At 47.0% G+C, this 13,953-nt stretch overlaps 2 protein-coding genes across 2 annotated transcripts in view; both read left to right on the forward strand.

The window, feature by feature from the left end:
• The window catches only part of LOC144169203 (striated muscle preferentially expressed protein kinase-like), a 290,267-nt gene that overhangs the window by 220,093 nt on the left and 56,221 nt on the right, over positions 1 to 13,953 (forward strand). The gene's annotated exons all lie outside the window — the stretch shown is intronic.
• LOC144170924 (uncharacterized) overlaps positions 1 to 13,953 on the forward strand; it is a 57,879-nt gene that overhangs the window by 18,037 nt on the left and 25,889 nt on the right. Inside the window, exon 3 of the mRNA XM_077700924.1 lies at positions 9,832 to 10,039. Coding sequence (XP_077557050.1) covers positions 9,832 to 10,039 — 208 coding nt within the window. The remainder of the gene's footprint in view (positions 1 to 9,831; positions 10,040 to 13,953) is intronic.

Below are 13,953 nucleotides of genomic sequence, written 5' to 3' on the forward strand. Positions count from 1 at the left end.
TCTTCTTGGCCAATCCCCCTAAGTGGGTATGCGCCATTTTTCGGGCCACCACCACCACCCCCTCCATTGTGTATTGAACGGCAATAGGCAGACATGAAGGAATTGAAAAATTATAGGCCAATCAGCTTACTGTCAGTCGTCTACAAGGTATTTACGAAGGTAATCGCTAACGAAATCACTGCAACCTTAGATTTCAGTCAACCTAAAGAACAAGCAGGGTTCCGTAAAGGTTATTAAACAATGGACCATATTCACACGATAAATCGGGTGATAGAAAAGTGCGCTGAGTATACTGAACCCCTATATATAGCCTTCATAGATTATGAGAAAGCATTTGACTCGGTCGAAACCCTAGCAGTCATTCAGGCATTACGGAACCGGGGGGGTAGATGATCATTATGTAAGAATACTAGAGGATATCTACAATGGGTCTACAGGTACCATCATCCTCCCTAGGGAGAGCAGTAAAATACCTATAAGGAAGGGTGTCAGACAAGGAGACACAATCTCTCTAATGTTATTCACAGCATGCTTACAAGAAGTATTCAGAACGTTGGATTGGGAACAGGTAGGAGTAAGGGTTAATGGAGAATACCTCAGTAACCTCAGATTTGCTGATGACGTTGCCTTGCTAAGTAACTCGGGGTCGAATTGCAAAGCATGCTTTCCGCACTGGGCGAACAGAGTAGAACCGTGGGCCTGAAAATTAATATGCAGAAAACTAAAGTAATGATCAATAACCTCGGGACAGCACAGCAGTTTGAGATAGGTGGCGAGGCAGTGGAAGTGGTAAGCGAATATATCTACTTAGGCCAAGTTGTGACCCCAGATCCCAACCATGAGGCAGAGATAATTAGAAGGATCAGAATGGGGTGGGGTGCATATGGCAGACATTCTCAGATAAGTGTATGACAGCTGCATCTTACCGGTACTCACCTACGGGTCAGAAACTTGGAGGCTCACTAAGAGGGTTCAACTTAAATTGAGAACGACTCAGCGAGCAATGGAGCGGAAAATGATGGGTGTAACATTAAGGGACAAGAAGAGAGCGGAGTGGGTCAGGGAGCAAACTGGTGTTAAAGACATATTAGTAGAAATAAAGAAGAAGAAATGGACGTGGGCAGGGCATGTAATGCGAAGGCAATATAACCGCTGGTCATTAAGGGTAACAGAGTTGATCCCTAGAGAAGGCAAGCGTTGCAGGGGGCGGCAGAAAGTTAGATGGGAAGATGAGATCAAGACGTTTGCGGGAATAAATTGGTCACAGTTGGCACAGGACCGAGATAATTGGAGAATAATGGGAGAGGCCTTTGCCCTGCAGTGGGCGTAGATAGGCTGGTGATGATGATGATGATGATGATGAGGCAGACATAGCCCCGCAGACACCGATTTATTTCTCTCAAGAACGCCTCAAAATTATAGCGATGCGGTTTTCCCGAGGGATTTTATCCTTATGTCTCCCTTTTGTCGTTCTATACAAGAACCTTTGACCGCGTGACTGAAGCTAACTGCTTATTGTACCCTAAGCAGTTCAAAACCAAGTTTGGGGGACCTCACATGACCGCTCTCCAAGCCAAGCCACCTCTGATACGCGCGTAAAGGTGCACCAGTGCAGCAGTCATACAGATGACCCATTGACAAGCCGGGCGACATTCCACCGAAATGATATAAAATGTTTGACGAACAAGTGCTGGAACACTGCAAACGGAGGGGACAAAATGGAAGAGGATCTAGACATGCGCTCACAAAAGAAGTGGTTTTTTGAAAAACCAATTGTCATGTAATTCGTGCACAAGATGGCACGGAAGCTTAGGAATGTCGCATCACGTTACGATGTACATATTCGTTCCCTAGCCAAGACTAAAACACGCAGGCTGTGTTCATTGACGAACAGAAAAACGCCGACAAAAAACCAGCCTTCACAACCCCTGTGCCGAACAGACGCGTGCTTCAGTTAAATCTAAAATAGGTGTCGTTTACCAAATAGCGCTGCATTGAAAAAGAAGTACAACCGCCCTCACAAGTTTCTGGTACCAGATTTCGCAAATCGAGGTCAATTTGTCCACTGCTGGTCTGTATGCTCCTTCCATGCATATGGGGATGATACTTTGAAGTGTTAATCTTCACTTAGCAATGCACCTGAAATACTGAGCAACCATTCACGAGAGAAGTAGGCTTCGGCTTTAGAAAACGTGTCCCGAAACCTTGACGCATGGTTTACGTGGGGCACGGGGGGACTATTTAAATATACGCCTAAGAGAGAACGTGGGGGCGATAAAATGTTGCTCGTATGCCAATTTGCCTGTCAATGCAAGAAGTGCATGTACGCCCTTTTTGGGAACACAAAATGTAGATGTCAAACAGCCAGGGGAACGGAATGAGCTTCCAACATCAAGCTTTAAAAAGACAAAGGTACGAGCCAAACTTCGATTTTGTTTCACAAAACTATCGGAGGTAACCAGCTGTGTTGTAAAAACCGAAGACCCGATCGATTACGCTTTCTTTACAAATGTTTTGCAGCTACTGCTGTTTCTTCGTCATACCGAACACAAACCACCCCGCAAGCCACAGGCTGCACCATACTCCCCGTTTTTTCTCGTAACCCTTGATTGGCGAGAATTACGGCGCATGTCCTACATCAGATTTACCATCCGGCCCCGCCCGCGCTATTTGTATCTGCATCAAATAGACAGAATCTCTGCATCACGGGCCGAACTAGATGTCTGTTTACCAGCTTTCTCAGCTTATACGGTGTAGGGACCGCATTTTGATGTTACAGGTACCGAAAGAAGTCGTTGAGGACTTGCGCCTCTTGACGATGCTCGCGCAGTGTGCCCCGCAGTTAATAGCAAGGCTTGCCATGAATCTTTGGCACCTTGTATTTCCACGATCCGATGCGCCGCTTTCAATACTTTAAGAACACCTCTGCGATGCGTCACGGGTTGAACATAGCGATTCTGCACCCGTCGCTCTGAAGCCCGCCAACTCTTCAGCTTCAACGTGTGAATGTGCGCACTTGGCTGTCGGTCACGTGAGCCCTCTCTTTTCAGAGAGCTTTGCGACTCTTCCCTTTTGCTAGGCGGTGGACACCGTGGCTTGAGCGTCTCGCTAGTGGAGGGAGAATGTGGCAACATAGCCCCAGCGTCGCCAGACCCATTACCATGGTCTTCACATTGGGCATAGTCCTTGTCGGAGAGCCCCTGCGATATGGAGGCGTCTCATTTGTATATCTCTGAGGGCTTGAGTAGTTCGCCACCATACCCGCTAATTCAATACCGGCAAACACAATGCACTCGCGCAGCTGCTTGTCAGGTTGACAATATTTTCCTCAGCATATGGTACCTGTACCACCCAGCCAAACGCGGTGTTAACGGCGCAAATGGTGCACTTGACATGCTCGATACGTTTATGTACGAGTCTCCACTGGTGGCTCGAGTGAACTAGGGCGCTTAGTTATTGTTGGTCTTTGAAGTACCCCTTTTCAGGTTCTTCGGATACTCGTAGTTGTTGTCGCGAAGCATCGGTTTGTTGCGGGTTTCTAAAGGCATATCCTTGACAGAACGGACTTCGGCCACATTTCATCTCCCTCTTTAAGTTTAGAGGGTGATCAGAACTTTCCGGAACTTGTACGGTCCCAGGCGATTCGAGCTGCCATATGTGACCAGTGATAGGTCCTCCCTTCAACAACAGGCCAACGCCAGATATCGAGATATGTCGGTTTATCGAAAGTCCGTTTGCTGCCTGCGTCGAGAAATACCCGGACTAACGCACAAACGCATTCTTTATATGTCCACAAGCTGGCTGTTTGGAGCAGCACTGACGTGGAGAAAGAGCTGCTGGAAGAAGCCGCCGTTTATTGCAGTCTGTTTGCGAAACATCCTAACGTCAGCTTATCTGTCAGAGCCAGACACCTTAGGGCTGTGGTCACCAATCTCTCCCAAATGTCGCAAAGAACGGTAATGTGACGTTTTAAAAAGGTGTAGCACATAACGCGCGCCATAGTATTGCAGTAACGATCCATTGGCCTTTTTTTTGCGCATCTAACACAGCTGTGAGTCCTTGAAAGGTGTCTTCGCTTTTCCTGTGTTGAATATACTGAGCAGCAATCACCCGCTTTGCGACTGTAATGATCGCACAGGCGGCACGTCAGTTTGTCGTTCAATGGCGAATCTATAGAACTCTATGCAAACCCGGCGGACAAGGCCAAAGTGCCCGGTAACTAAGCACTTCTAGGTGGTCGTTGTTTTGATAAAGCACTAGAGTTGGAACTACGCCCAAAAGCTCACATTTTTGTCCCTGCTTTTTACCTGACCTTCAATAACGCCATGATGCCCCTGACATCGCGTTCTGAATTTCTTGTCTTGGTGCTGCCGCTGGCATTGGCTAAAGGTATAGACCTAGCAAGCCATCTGCCAGCGAGGGTATGAAAACGCGATTCGTTATTACCGCGTACTTTGTAGCCGCAACACCATGTATTGGAGAGCGCGAATCCAAATGGCACCTACTTGCATAATTCTCGAAGTTGTGACACTTGTGATGACAGCTCTAGTGGAAAAACGGCGAACTGACTGTCGATGTGGACGTTTCCAAGCAGCTTCGTGCGTCCCAAGCAGTCGATAAGCATCTTCATGGTTTGAGTGTGATTTCTTTTGTTGAGGCGAACCCGCTCAATGATGCTGTCTGCATCCTCGGTCTGGTAGGACCTTAAATACCGAAATATCGTGGTGTCTATAAGGTCCGGGTGTGGTAAATCGCCCCCTCAAAATGGTCCTAAAAGCCATGCCCTTCGCGTGGCTCGCCAGAAAAACAAGGAAGTTCTGGCGTCGGCAGCGCTTGTTGGCGATGTCAGTGCGCGGAGCCCACGTTAGAGGGCCAGTTCATATTAGATGCAGTGTAAACGCCTTCAAATACGATGCTTCGTGGTTTAGGAGATAGTGGTTTCCAGGGAGTCCCGCTCTCGGGAACTCTTACGTCGGGCTCCCGGATATCGTTTATTACTGAGGGCAGTCGCTTTAGGGAAGGGCATATGCTTTCCTTGTACTTCAAGGCGTTGGTAAAACTCGCTCGATATCGCCACCTTTCTGTGTTTTTTTATTATTGTCATCAAGCACATTAAGGCAGGCTTCATTACTTGCGAGCGGGTAAATGGCCTCTTGCAAGTGATGCGGAGACCATGACGGGGTTTGATAGAGCTCGGTTGCTGCCTTTAGCAACCTCGTAATTAATTTGCGAAGACGACTTCTTCGAAGCGGAGGCTCTCTATCCTTTAGCGGAAGATTCTGGGCGTTTCCCGCGTTTCACGGCGCCATAAAGGTAAAAGTAGACAAGCCTCGACAAAGAGCGATTTCTTCAGACTTCTCGTAGCCACTACATTTTTTTCGTCATCTCACACACGAAGCGCTGTGCTAACCGCATGCTCCCAACATCGTAGTACTCTTTTCTTGCTTCCCAAAAGCGGGGCGCATCCCTACGTGGGATTTAACAACCTCTATAACCAAGCGACCTGCCCGCCTGCCCGCCCACGCGTCTTCTTGTTGTTCTTGTCTCGTCAGTGCATTATTTTATGTTGCTGCATGTCATTGAGAACCTGTACGTCTGCGCATGTGCGTAATTGCTTATACAAAGTATTCGCATTGTAAAAAAAAAAACAAAAAAACTCGTGTGTAGTGCGCCACGGCTGCGTCTGCTCTAGTTTAACCGCACCACTGTTTAAGCTCTTCGTTGCACCGTCCATACGCAAAAACAATACAAAGAAAATGCCGAGAGCATGTAACCATGGGGGGTTGAATGACGACACCGCGTATAATCACAAGCGAGAATTTGTGAAAAACTCCGAAGTTGAGACTACAACTTAAGAATGAGCTTTTTGTTAAGAAAAAGAATAAAAGCTAACAGCGCAAGCGCTTTGTCTCCTATATGTATCCAGGCTTGCGCGTGGGCGTGCGCCGCGGGAGAGACTCGCAAAAAGAATACAAAAAATACCGAGCTCACGTGTCAATCAGCATTTCAGCGACCGGCGTCCCCGACACTACGACTGTCGCCTGTTCCTGATGTCACTCTCTCTTCGTTGCTAGGGGCAGAGTCCTTCAATGCTAGGGGCAAACGCCTGCGCTCATAAAACACAGAAGCGCCGCGGCGGCGACGGCACAACTCTCTCCGACTCTGTTTCGCGCACGTTTGTGATGGGGCGACCAAAGAAAATACGGAATCCCAGGAAAGTGACGGCGTATCGGGAAGCGCGCCGCGCTGCCATGCGGGAGTGCAGTCGCACAGAAGAACAAGAAGAATAAGAACTTGTAGTGCAGGTCTTCAACAGTTAGTGAGCGCTCGACGAATACATTGAGGTGGCGTACGATGAAGAGTACAAACACTGAAGCGGGAACTGTGCAAATAAAAAACTTATATACTTACTTTGCGTTTGATTTGATCTACTGCTGACGAGCGCCATATATGCACACAGGGTATATGGTTCTCGGTGACCTAAATGGCGCTCGTCGGGTGTAGCTTCGTGACGGGAACACAGGCGTGCTGTGACATGATGCTTGCACCGTTGTGCAAGCGGGCTCTGAAAGGCAAGGCGCTTTAGGGGCTCGGCTTATTGCGTCGTAGCTCGTCGTAGCCTTAGCGTCGTAGCTTGTTCACCGTCACGCAGTTCAATGTCACGCCACTACCGAAATCAGGTGGCGAGGAAAGATTACGGGCATAAGTAGAACCCCACGGCGTAACCGCAACGGTGTACCACAGTAACTCCGCAAAACAAGCCCTTTATATCGCCATAACTGTTCGAATTTCGTGAACCGTGGCGCATGTCATAATCTTCCCGCTATTTACCGCAAAAAAAAAATAACTGCCGGTACATTTAGGGACAAATACATGTAATCAACCGGAAGTACCCGCATTGATATAGTTATTGACGCACGTAGGGTTGGGTTGTACAATAGTAAGAGAAAAAAGTGGCCGCCAGAAACGGTCTGCTCCAAACTGCGCAGCAAGGCGCCTGAACGCGCGACATGAAAATAAAGAAAGAAAGAACAGAATTCCCGCTCGCGTTGTTCCAGGCAGGGGCGCGCGAGCACTGCGATAACGGAAAATTTTAGTTGCCTTGGACAAACCTCCGCTCAAGTCATCAATATATGAATTAGTCAGGAAGGCGAAGAGTGTGATGGGTAGCAGCAGGCAGCCGGAACCGGCGCCACAGCCCATTATTGCGAATTGCTGCTCTGCACTTTCGACAGCTTGCACGTTGAGTGGAACGGCTTTAATTATTTTATCCCGTCCCACTGCGCGCTCGTTTTTCCTAAGATGCTATACCAACTCAAGTCACTCAGTTTTACTTGATGCATAAGTTCAGAAATAAAATGAAATATTTTTTAGTCAAGGAGTGCTGCCGGCACTCTTGCTTGCCGATTGTTTGAGATGCTCCTGATAATATCGATCTCAGGAAACGATTACATTTCGCATCGTGACCAGCGTAACATCTATTCTTCTGTGTGCCCTTGCTTCATTTTTCTGTAAAGAGGTGTAAAGAGCACCGAATCAACCAACGCTCTTTACATCCACCTTCCGTTTCCTTAGGTATTACCAATATCTGACGTCTGTAAAATAAAATTCTTCAGGGCCCTTGTTTCTGTTTACATGGTGTCAAGGCAAGAAACTGGCGACACCAAATACCCTCTTTGCTGCCACGTCGTTATAGCGTTTTTTTTTGGCTTTCGTGTTTTGTCTTCTGGCGTAATTACTTTCGAAATTTATTTTCTGCCAATGCCGTGTTCCCGTCCATTTGATAGCTTTCCCTTCTTCGTCACATGGCGCCAGTTACGTCAGCAAACAGACTGGCACATGCGACAGGTTGCGTAGGACCAGGGTTTTGTGCTCTTATGTGCACGTGTTCTGGTCATGTGCACTCATTATCGGCTATAACGCGGCAAGCACTATTCTACAACTTATATTTTATAATTGCAGTTTTGTGAATTTTGCGAAGCGAGTGCACTGCCCCTCAAAGCTCCCGATGCCGGGTTTATACCCTAAGTGTGTATATGGAACGCCGCCCATATTGTCTGTCGCGTTAGCCGCGGTTTCCCAATGGGAGGCAGTAGGGAGGCCTTTGGAGTGTCTTAAGTTCCTCTATTTAGCTCGCATCGAGAGCTAAGAGTTGCGAGACCATCCGCCATTTGGTAATTCGGATTCGTGAGGGAAAGCCACCCGTCGCCCGTGCAGGAGCCGCACAGCCCGCGGATCAGCCGTCATGCGGGGTGCAGCACCACCGGCGTTGGCGCTCTATTTCACGCTCAATCTTCATATAATGTATGCCGAATTTTATATTCGACATATTACATCAAGCTTCTCGACATTATTTGGCACCTCGGTTCTATTAAGATTCCTTCCATTACGTGAACAATATGCGTTGTGTATGGAGTTTGTTAGATAAGGTAAGGGGGGGGGGGGTGCGGGAGTAGCGGGCTTATATATTATATTCGCAACGACCGATAAAATGTTTGTCTAAGTTTTATTAAAAATATGGCTGGCATAAACAGCGACGAATGCGCCTAGTTTAAGCGCGAATGAATTAGCCCGTTTTTTTTTTTTGCGAAAAAATTACATTAGCCTTCTAACGACGCTAGCTCCGGCAGTCGACCTACACTTCAAAATAAACAGCACTCTAAAGTATGTACTTTGTGCCAGGCAAACTGGAACCCAAGGACGTGTTTATTCCCAGCGCGTCCTTGCATGAGTGTCTCTACCAATGCGTAAAAGCCCCTTAGTCGTCGTGGGATGTCTTAAAACTATTTACCGTGTACTTTACTTTTCATGCACCCAGGCACGCAACACTGTCATTCCGCTACACAAAAGCACATAAACTAAACGGCATCACACACGAAACAAGAGACACGCACGAAACCACACCCCACACCACTGCATACCGGATCCCTATGCTTTTCATTGATTGGGTGATGGGCATCCGCGTGTGCAGCGTGGCCGCCCAAACCACGCGCAGCGCCGCCATCGCCTGCAGTGGCGGCCGTATAGAGGGCGTTTTTGCACGTCTTTATAGTACTGGAGATACGTAATCACTGCTGCGTGTGAAAAGTGTTCGGACAAATCTTATGGAGGTGCTATCTCGTATAAAGAAGCTCCAGGCGTATTCGCCGGCACGCGACTGACCGCGGATGACCGCGGAATTTTGCCGCAAGAGGCCCTGCCCGTCGGACAGTACTCCGGACGGAAGCACGTGGTAAGGCTAGCGAGCGCATAAGGGCAGGGGAGAGCAGCAGGACAGTACCTGCGTCGAAATTTTTATCTAACGCAATAGGCAATGTAATACAGACGGTGTTGGTATTTGCCACGAAGAAATCAGCAACGACAACAAAAACGTCCATACAACGCCGTTGAAGCGCGGAGATAGCACATTTGCTAGAGTACCAGGCTGGTACTGAGCAGACGCGTGTTCATATGGTATGAAATCACGTATGTGTTTTATATTTCTTTGCTCTTTTTGGCGGTTACCATTTTCTTGATGAGCCAACAACAGCAGCTGTGCTTTCGTGCGGAATGGAACCCTTAAGGCTATTGTTTTAATGCTTAATAGGCTAAATATAAGGAACTGAATTAAAATTATGTCCTAAAACGTTTTAAGCCATTTTGTTTTTTTCTAGTATTGTACATTGTAGTTGAGGAAAACCCATTGTAGCCGCTGCGTAAGGCTTCCTCAGAGCAGCGCTTCTTCTTTAGCGTTACGTTATCCTGAAAGGGTGTGATTACAGTTTATTAACTGTTAATGTCATTCGCCGAGTAGTCCAAATCGATTTTTATAGAAGAAATTTCCTATTTCAGACACTATGGAATCCCGAGGGCCCAAGATGCATTGAGACAAGGTACTTACGCGTCGTCAATAAGGACCTTAGAGCCTCAGTGTTGACCTCGAAAGGCCGCACCTACACGCTGGGTATCAAGTACGCTGAAGCTGAAGTGGACGCTCCTTTCGAGTGTCAGATTGACAATGATCCAGTGAGAAGTACACGCTTCTTCTTTGACGCTGCCGGTAAGCCACTTGACAAGGCCTTCTTTCTTGAAATAATTAGGCAGAAATATTCCTTTCTGCGCATCTTTCTCTTCATTGTGCTTATGATATTTTTGTGGTTTTCTTATTCATCATCATCATCATGATCATCCCCACCTGCTTGCGTCCACTGCAGTACGAAAGGCTCTCCCAGAGATATCCAGCTACGTCTATGGAATGCTAGCTTGAGTCCATGTTCTCCCCCCAAATTTCCGCCGCACATCTCTCCATCGAGTGCGTGGCCGACCTCAATATCGTTTTAGGACTTTTTGGAAAAACTGTGTTAAACGGATGGTCCACCAGGTGACCCTCATGCGCATAACGTGGCCCGCTCATGCCCATTTTCTCGTTCAATTTGAACTACAATGTCTTACATCTTAGGCTTTTCCCTAATCTACGCGGCTAGAGTCCTGTGCCTCAGCATGACCCCAAGCATTCTCCTCTCCATAGCCTGTTATGCCGATCTAAGTTTCCTTTGAAGTCGATTAGTAAGACCCCAAGTTTCTGCCCCGTACGTCATTACTGGAAGAACGCCGTGAATAAATACCAGCTTTTTGAGGAAAAGAGGCAGCTTGTAAGTTAGGATATCTTAATTCTTACCGAAACCAGCCCATCCCATGCAAATTCTCAGGGTAATTTCTTTTTAATGGTTTGGATCAGCAGGTATGATTTGCGAAGCTACACATCCTCGCCTACTATATCCAGCAACTCGTTACCTAACCTAAATTCTCGTGTTATGGCATGCTGATTGAACATTACCTTCGATTTCTTTGTGTTTGATTTCAAACATGCTGCAGTACTTTTCGATCACAATTGGCACAGCATGCGCTGCAAATCCTTTCTGCTTTGACTGAACAGGACAATGTCATCTGAAAACCTTAGGTTGGTAAGATATTCCCCGTTATTCCGCCTCTTTCATAACGCTGCTGCTGATGCGCATGTCCTTAGTGGAGGAGGCCAGAAACAGTCTGGCAGGGGTCGGCTAGTCTGCTCTGCGGTGACCCCACTGCTCTCTGCTGCTGTAACTGAGCCCATGTAGTGAAACTTAGCTGACTTAGAAGCTCCATATGCGTACACAGCTGGCACGCTTGTAGAAAATGTAAGGCACGTAACGTCCGTAAGAAGAGTACCCAACTTCAACTAGGAAGCGAAGAATCAAAATCAGCTGATGTTTCTATCGTAAAGCGCAAAACAAAAGTATGAAGAGCACATTTTTTTCGACTCGTAGACTCGCGACCTGTTTGCAATAAAAATTTGTGATCGTATTTCTTGGCCGAATAACTGACACAGTCAATGGGTTTCAGGTATTCGTGCAAGGGGGGAGGAGGGGGGGGGGTCCAGATTCTGTTAGTGGACAAACGCTATTCAAAGAATGATCAGACTGTGTCAGCAATACTATAAAAAAACCTGTTCGGGCAGGTGCAAAACATAAGTTAAGCGTCAGCTTCGTGTCCGCGGCATTCGAGTGTGGTCCCTTGCTGCGCCGTAGCCCAGTGGTCTATAGCGTCAGAAACACAGCACAGCTCGAATGTGGTGGTGCGAATCCTTTTTGGAGATTTTTTTGTCCTGACGTGATTGCGGAAATTGATGATTTTTTTTTCTTCTTGTGATCGCTGCTGCTGAAAAATGTATTGATCCAAACGACAAGGAGCTTGCGATTTCAGTAGAAATGCTGTTCCTGTGTAGCACTTTTTTTGCCCGTGATGATTCCGCTGTTTAAAAGGAATGAACTAATACGAACTTTTCAAACTGACAGTTCTTCTAAACAAGAAAGTGTAATTCTGCGAGTAGGATGAAGCAGTGCGGTTACCACTAAAAATGCACCCAAAAAAAGCACTTTCCTGAGTACGTTGCTTTGAACTTCGGTTGATTAGGTTGCTTTCGACTTCGCTTTCTTCGGTCAAAACGCTCACAAAAGTAACCTTCACATGCATTTATGCTTTTATGATAAGAAACAGACAAAAAGAACGGTGGAATTGAACAAATCTGCAGCCACATATAAACTTTTGAATCGCTGAAATCACATACCAGCCTCAAGCAACAATTTTTATAAAGGCCTCATTAGGTGTCTGCGTTTATGCTGCTGTTTAACAGAGGTCCATGTTTCCCTTCCCTCCTTCTTACGAGCTGGAAAACAAACCTAAACGGCGTGTGAAAATCGCGGCCACAGCCTCCGATTGCCAACCTCCGGTAGTCACACTTGCAGAACCGCTGCGAAACAAAACGTGCGTCCAAACCGCACGGCTTCCAGCATAGTTACTACTTTTGTAGCTTTAGGCTGGCTGTGCAATTCACGTAAAACAAATAAACACCAGTAACCCAGCATTGCTTCTCCTTCCGCTGCAGCAGCCGCCCACTTGCTCCCCTTCCATATTGATTCACGGTGGTCCCACCAGAGTCCGCCACGGCGCAATGAAAAAGGCGGATTATCACCCCTGTTTTCCTTCACCTGAGGTTTCTGAACACATTCTGCAGTCGGGCAGTAAATAACTGTTGGTATATTGTGCTCCCTTGCCAGACACCCTTTTGTATAGGGACCGGGCAGCTGGACGGGTGGCGCCACCACTCGGCGCTCCCCTCGTCAGTGGAATGAGCCGGTGCATTGGACTTTACAGCCTCCCGTTGTTTTTGTCGTGTTTGCTTCGTTGCTTTGTACGTTTTGGTGGTGTTGTGAGCAGACACGTGAGACGAAACGAAGTCTAAACAGATGTGTTGGTTTTTTGGATGCAGTAACGACTACGTAAACTTGCCGGACGCGTCTAAAGTTGGGTGTCGGCTGCAATGGCATGAGCGCTTTTTGCAGCGATCTGCGCTTGGCTCCACCCGTTCTGAGTACGAATAAAACTACTATTATTAGTATTATTTTCTTCTTAAATGCACTCAGGGCTAAGCAAACTCATTGGATGCTTGTAAGGTTGGGGAAGGGCTACATTTCACACGAGCGCTTTTTGCAGCGCTCTGCGCCTGGCTCCGCGCGATCTGAGTAGGAATGTAACTATTAGCAATATTAGAATTCATTTGCACCACTTTAAATTATCTTCACTGGTTTCAATGACTACGGTTTCCACGCCAGCCTTATCGCTGGGATACCTCGATACGTGTTCTTTAAATAGAAAGGCACCTGCATACGAGATGGATTACCGTGTAGCCGTAGAAATGTTGCGGTAGTTTACACTTTCTGTACCCGTGAGCTTTGTACCTTCGGTTTTGGTGAGCGACACTGTGACAGCATGGGAGCCTGAAAGCCGAAGTGGAAATCCCACATTTGTGGTGGTCATTTTATCAAGAGCCAAAGTTATTGACCAACTCAACAGCTTAAGCTACAAACCATCCCTCCTTCTCTTCCCGTTTTGCCCCCTGCGTAGAATAAAGGCTGGCACCGATAGTTAAAAAATGTGGCAGAGTTAACGTCAGCCGGTGTTTTTTAATGTTTAAGTATTCTTTACACAGTACCTAAAAAATCGTGTAATGCCGGGTGAAGACACCAAAAACGCGCAATTAGTTGCCTCAAATATGGGTGCATGAGCCCGAGTCCTCCTTCACAGACACATTTCCTACACGCTGGAAAAAGTCTAGATTTGGAGAGGGGGCATGGAAGTTCAAAATTGAACAGTACAATCATCTAGCCCTCCGTCCAATGATTATGATGGTTGAACACAAAGCTTTCTTCGTGCGAAATCGAATGGGAAATGGTCAAAGTCAAAGACGCTCTGATCAAAAAACCCAACTGCGTGCTGGTCAAATTCGACCCTCAACTAGTCAAAGTTTAAATACAGAAAACAACCAAGGAAACCCATACGATAGAGCTTTGCGATAAACCATCATCGTCGTTAGACGGAGGTGTGCGTGATTTTTCAAGCGTAGGTGGCAGCTTGTAAACCGACCGCAGCATTCAG

The sequence above is a fragment of the Haemaphysalis longicornis genome, unplaced genomic scaffold (genome assembly GCF_048455015.1).
Source record: "Haemaphysalis longicornis isolate Haplotype H1 unplaced genomic scaffold, Haemaphysalis longicornis Haplotype H1 scaffold_2, whole genome shotgun sequence".
Taxonomy (NCBI): domain Eukaryota; kingdom Metazoa; phylum Arthropoda; class Arachnida; order Ixodida; family Ixodidae; genus Haemaphysalis; species Haemaphysalis longicornis.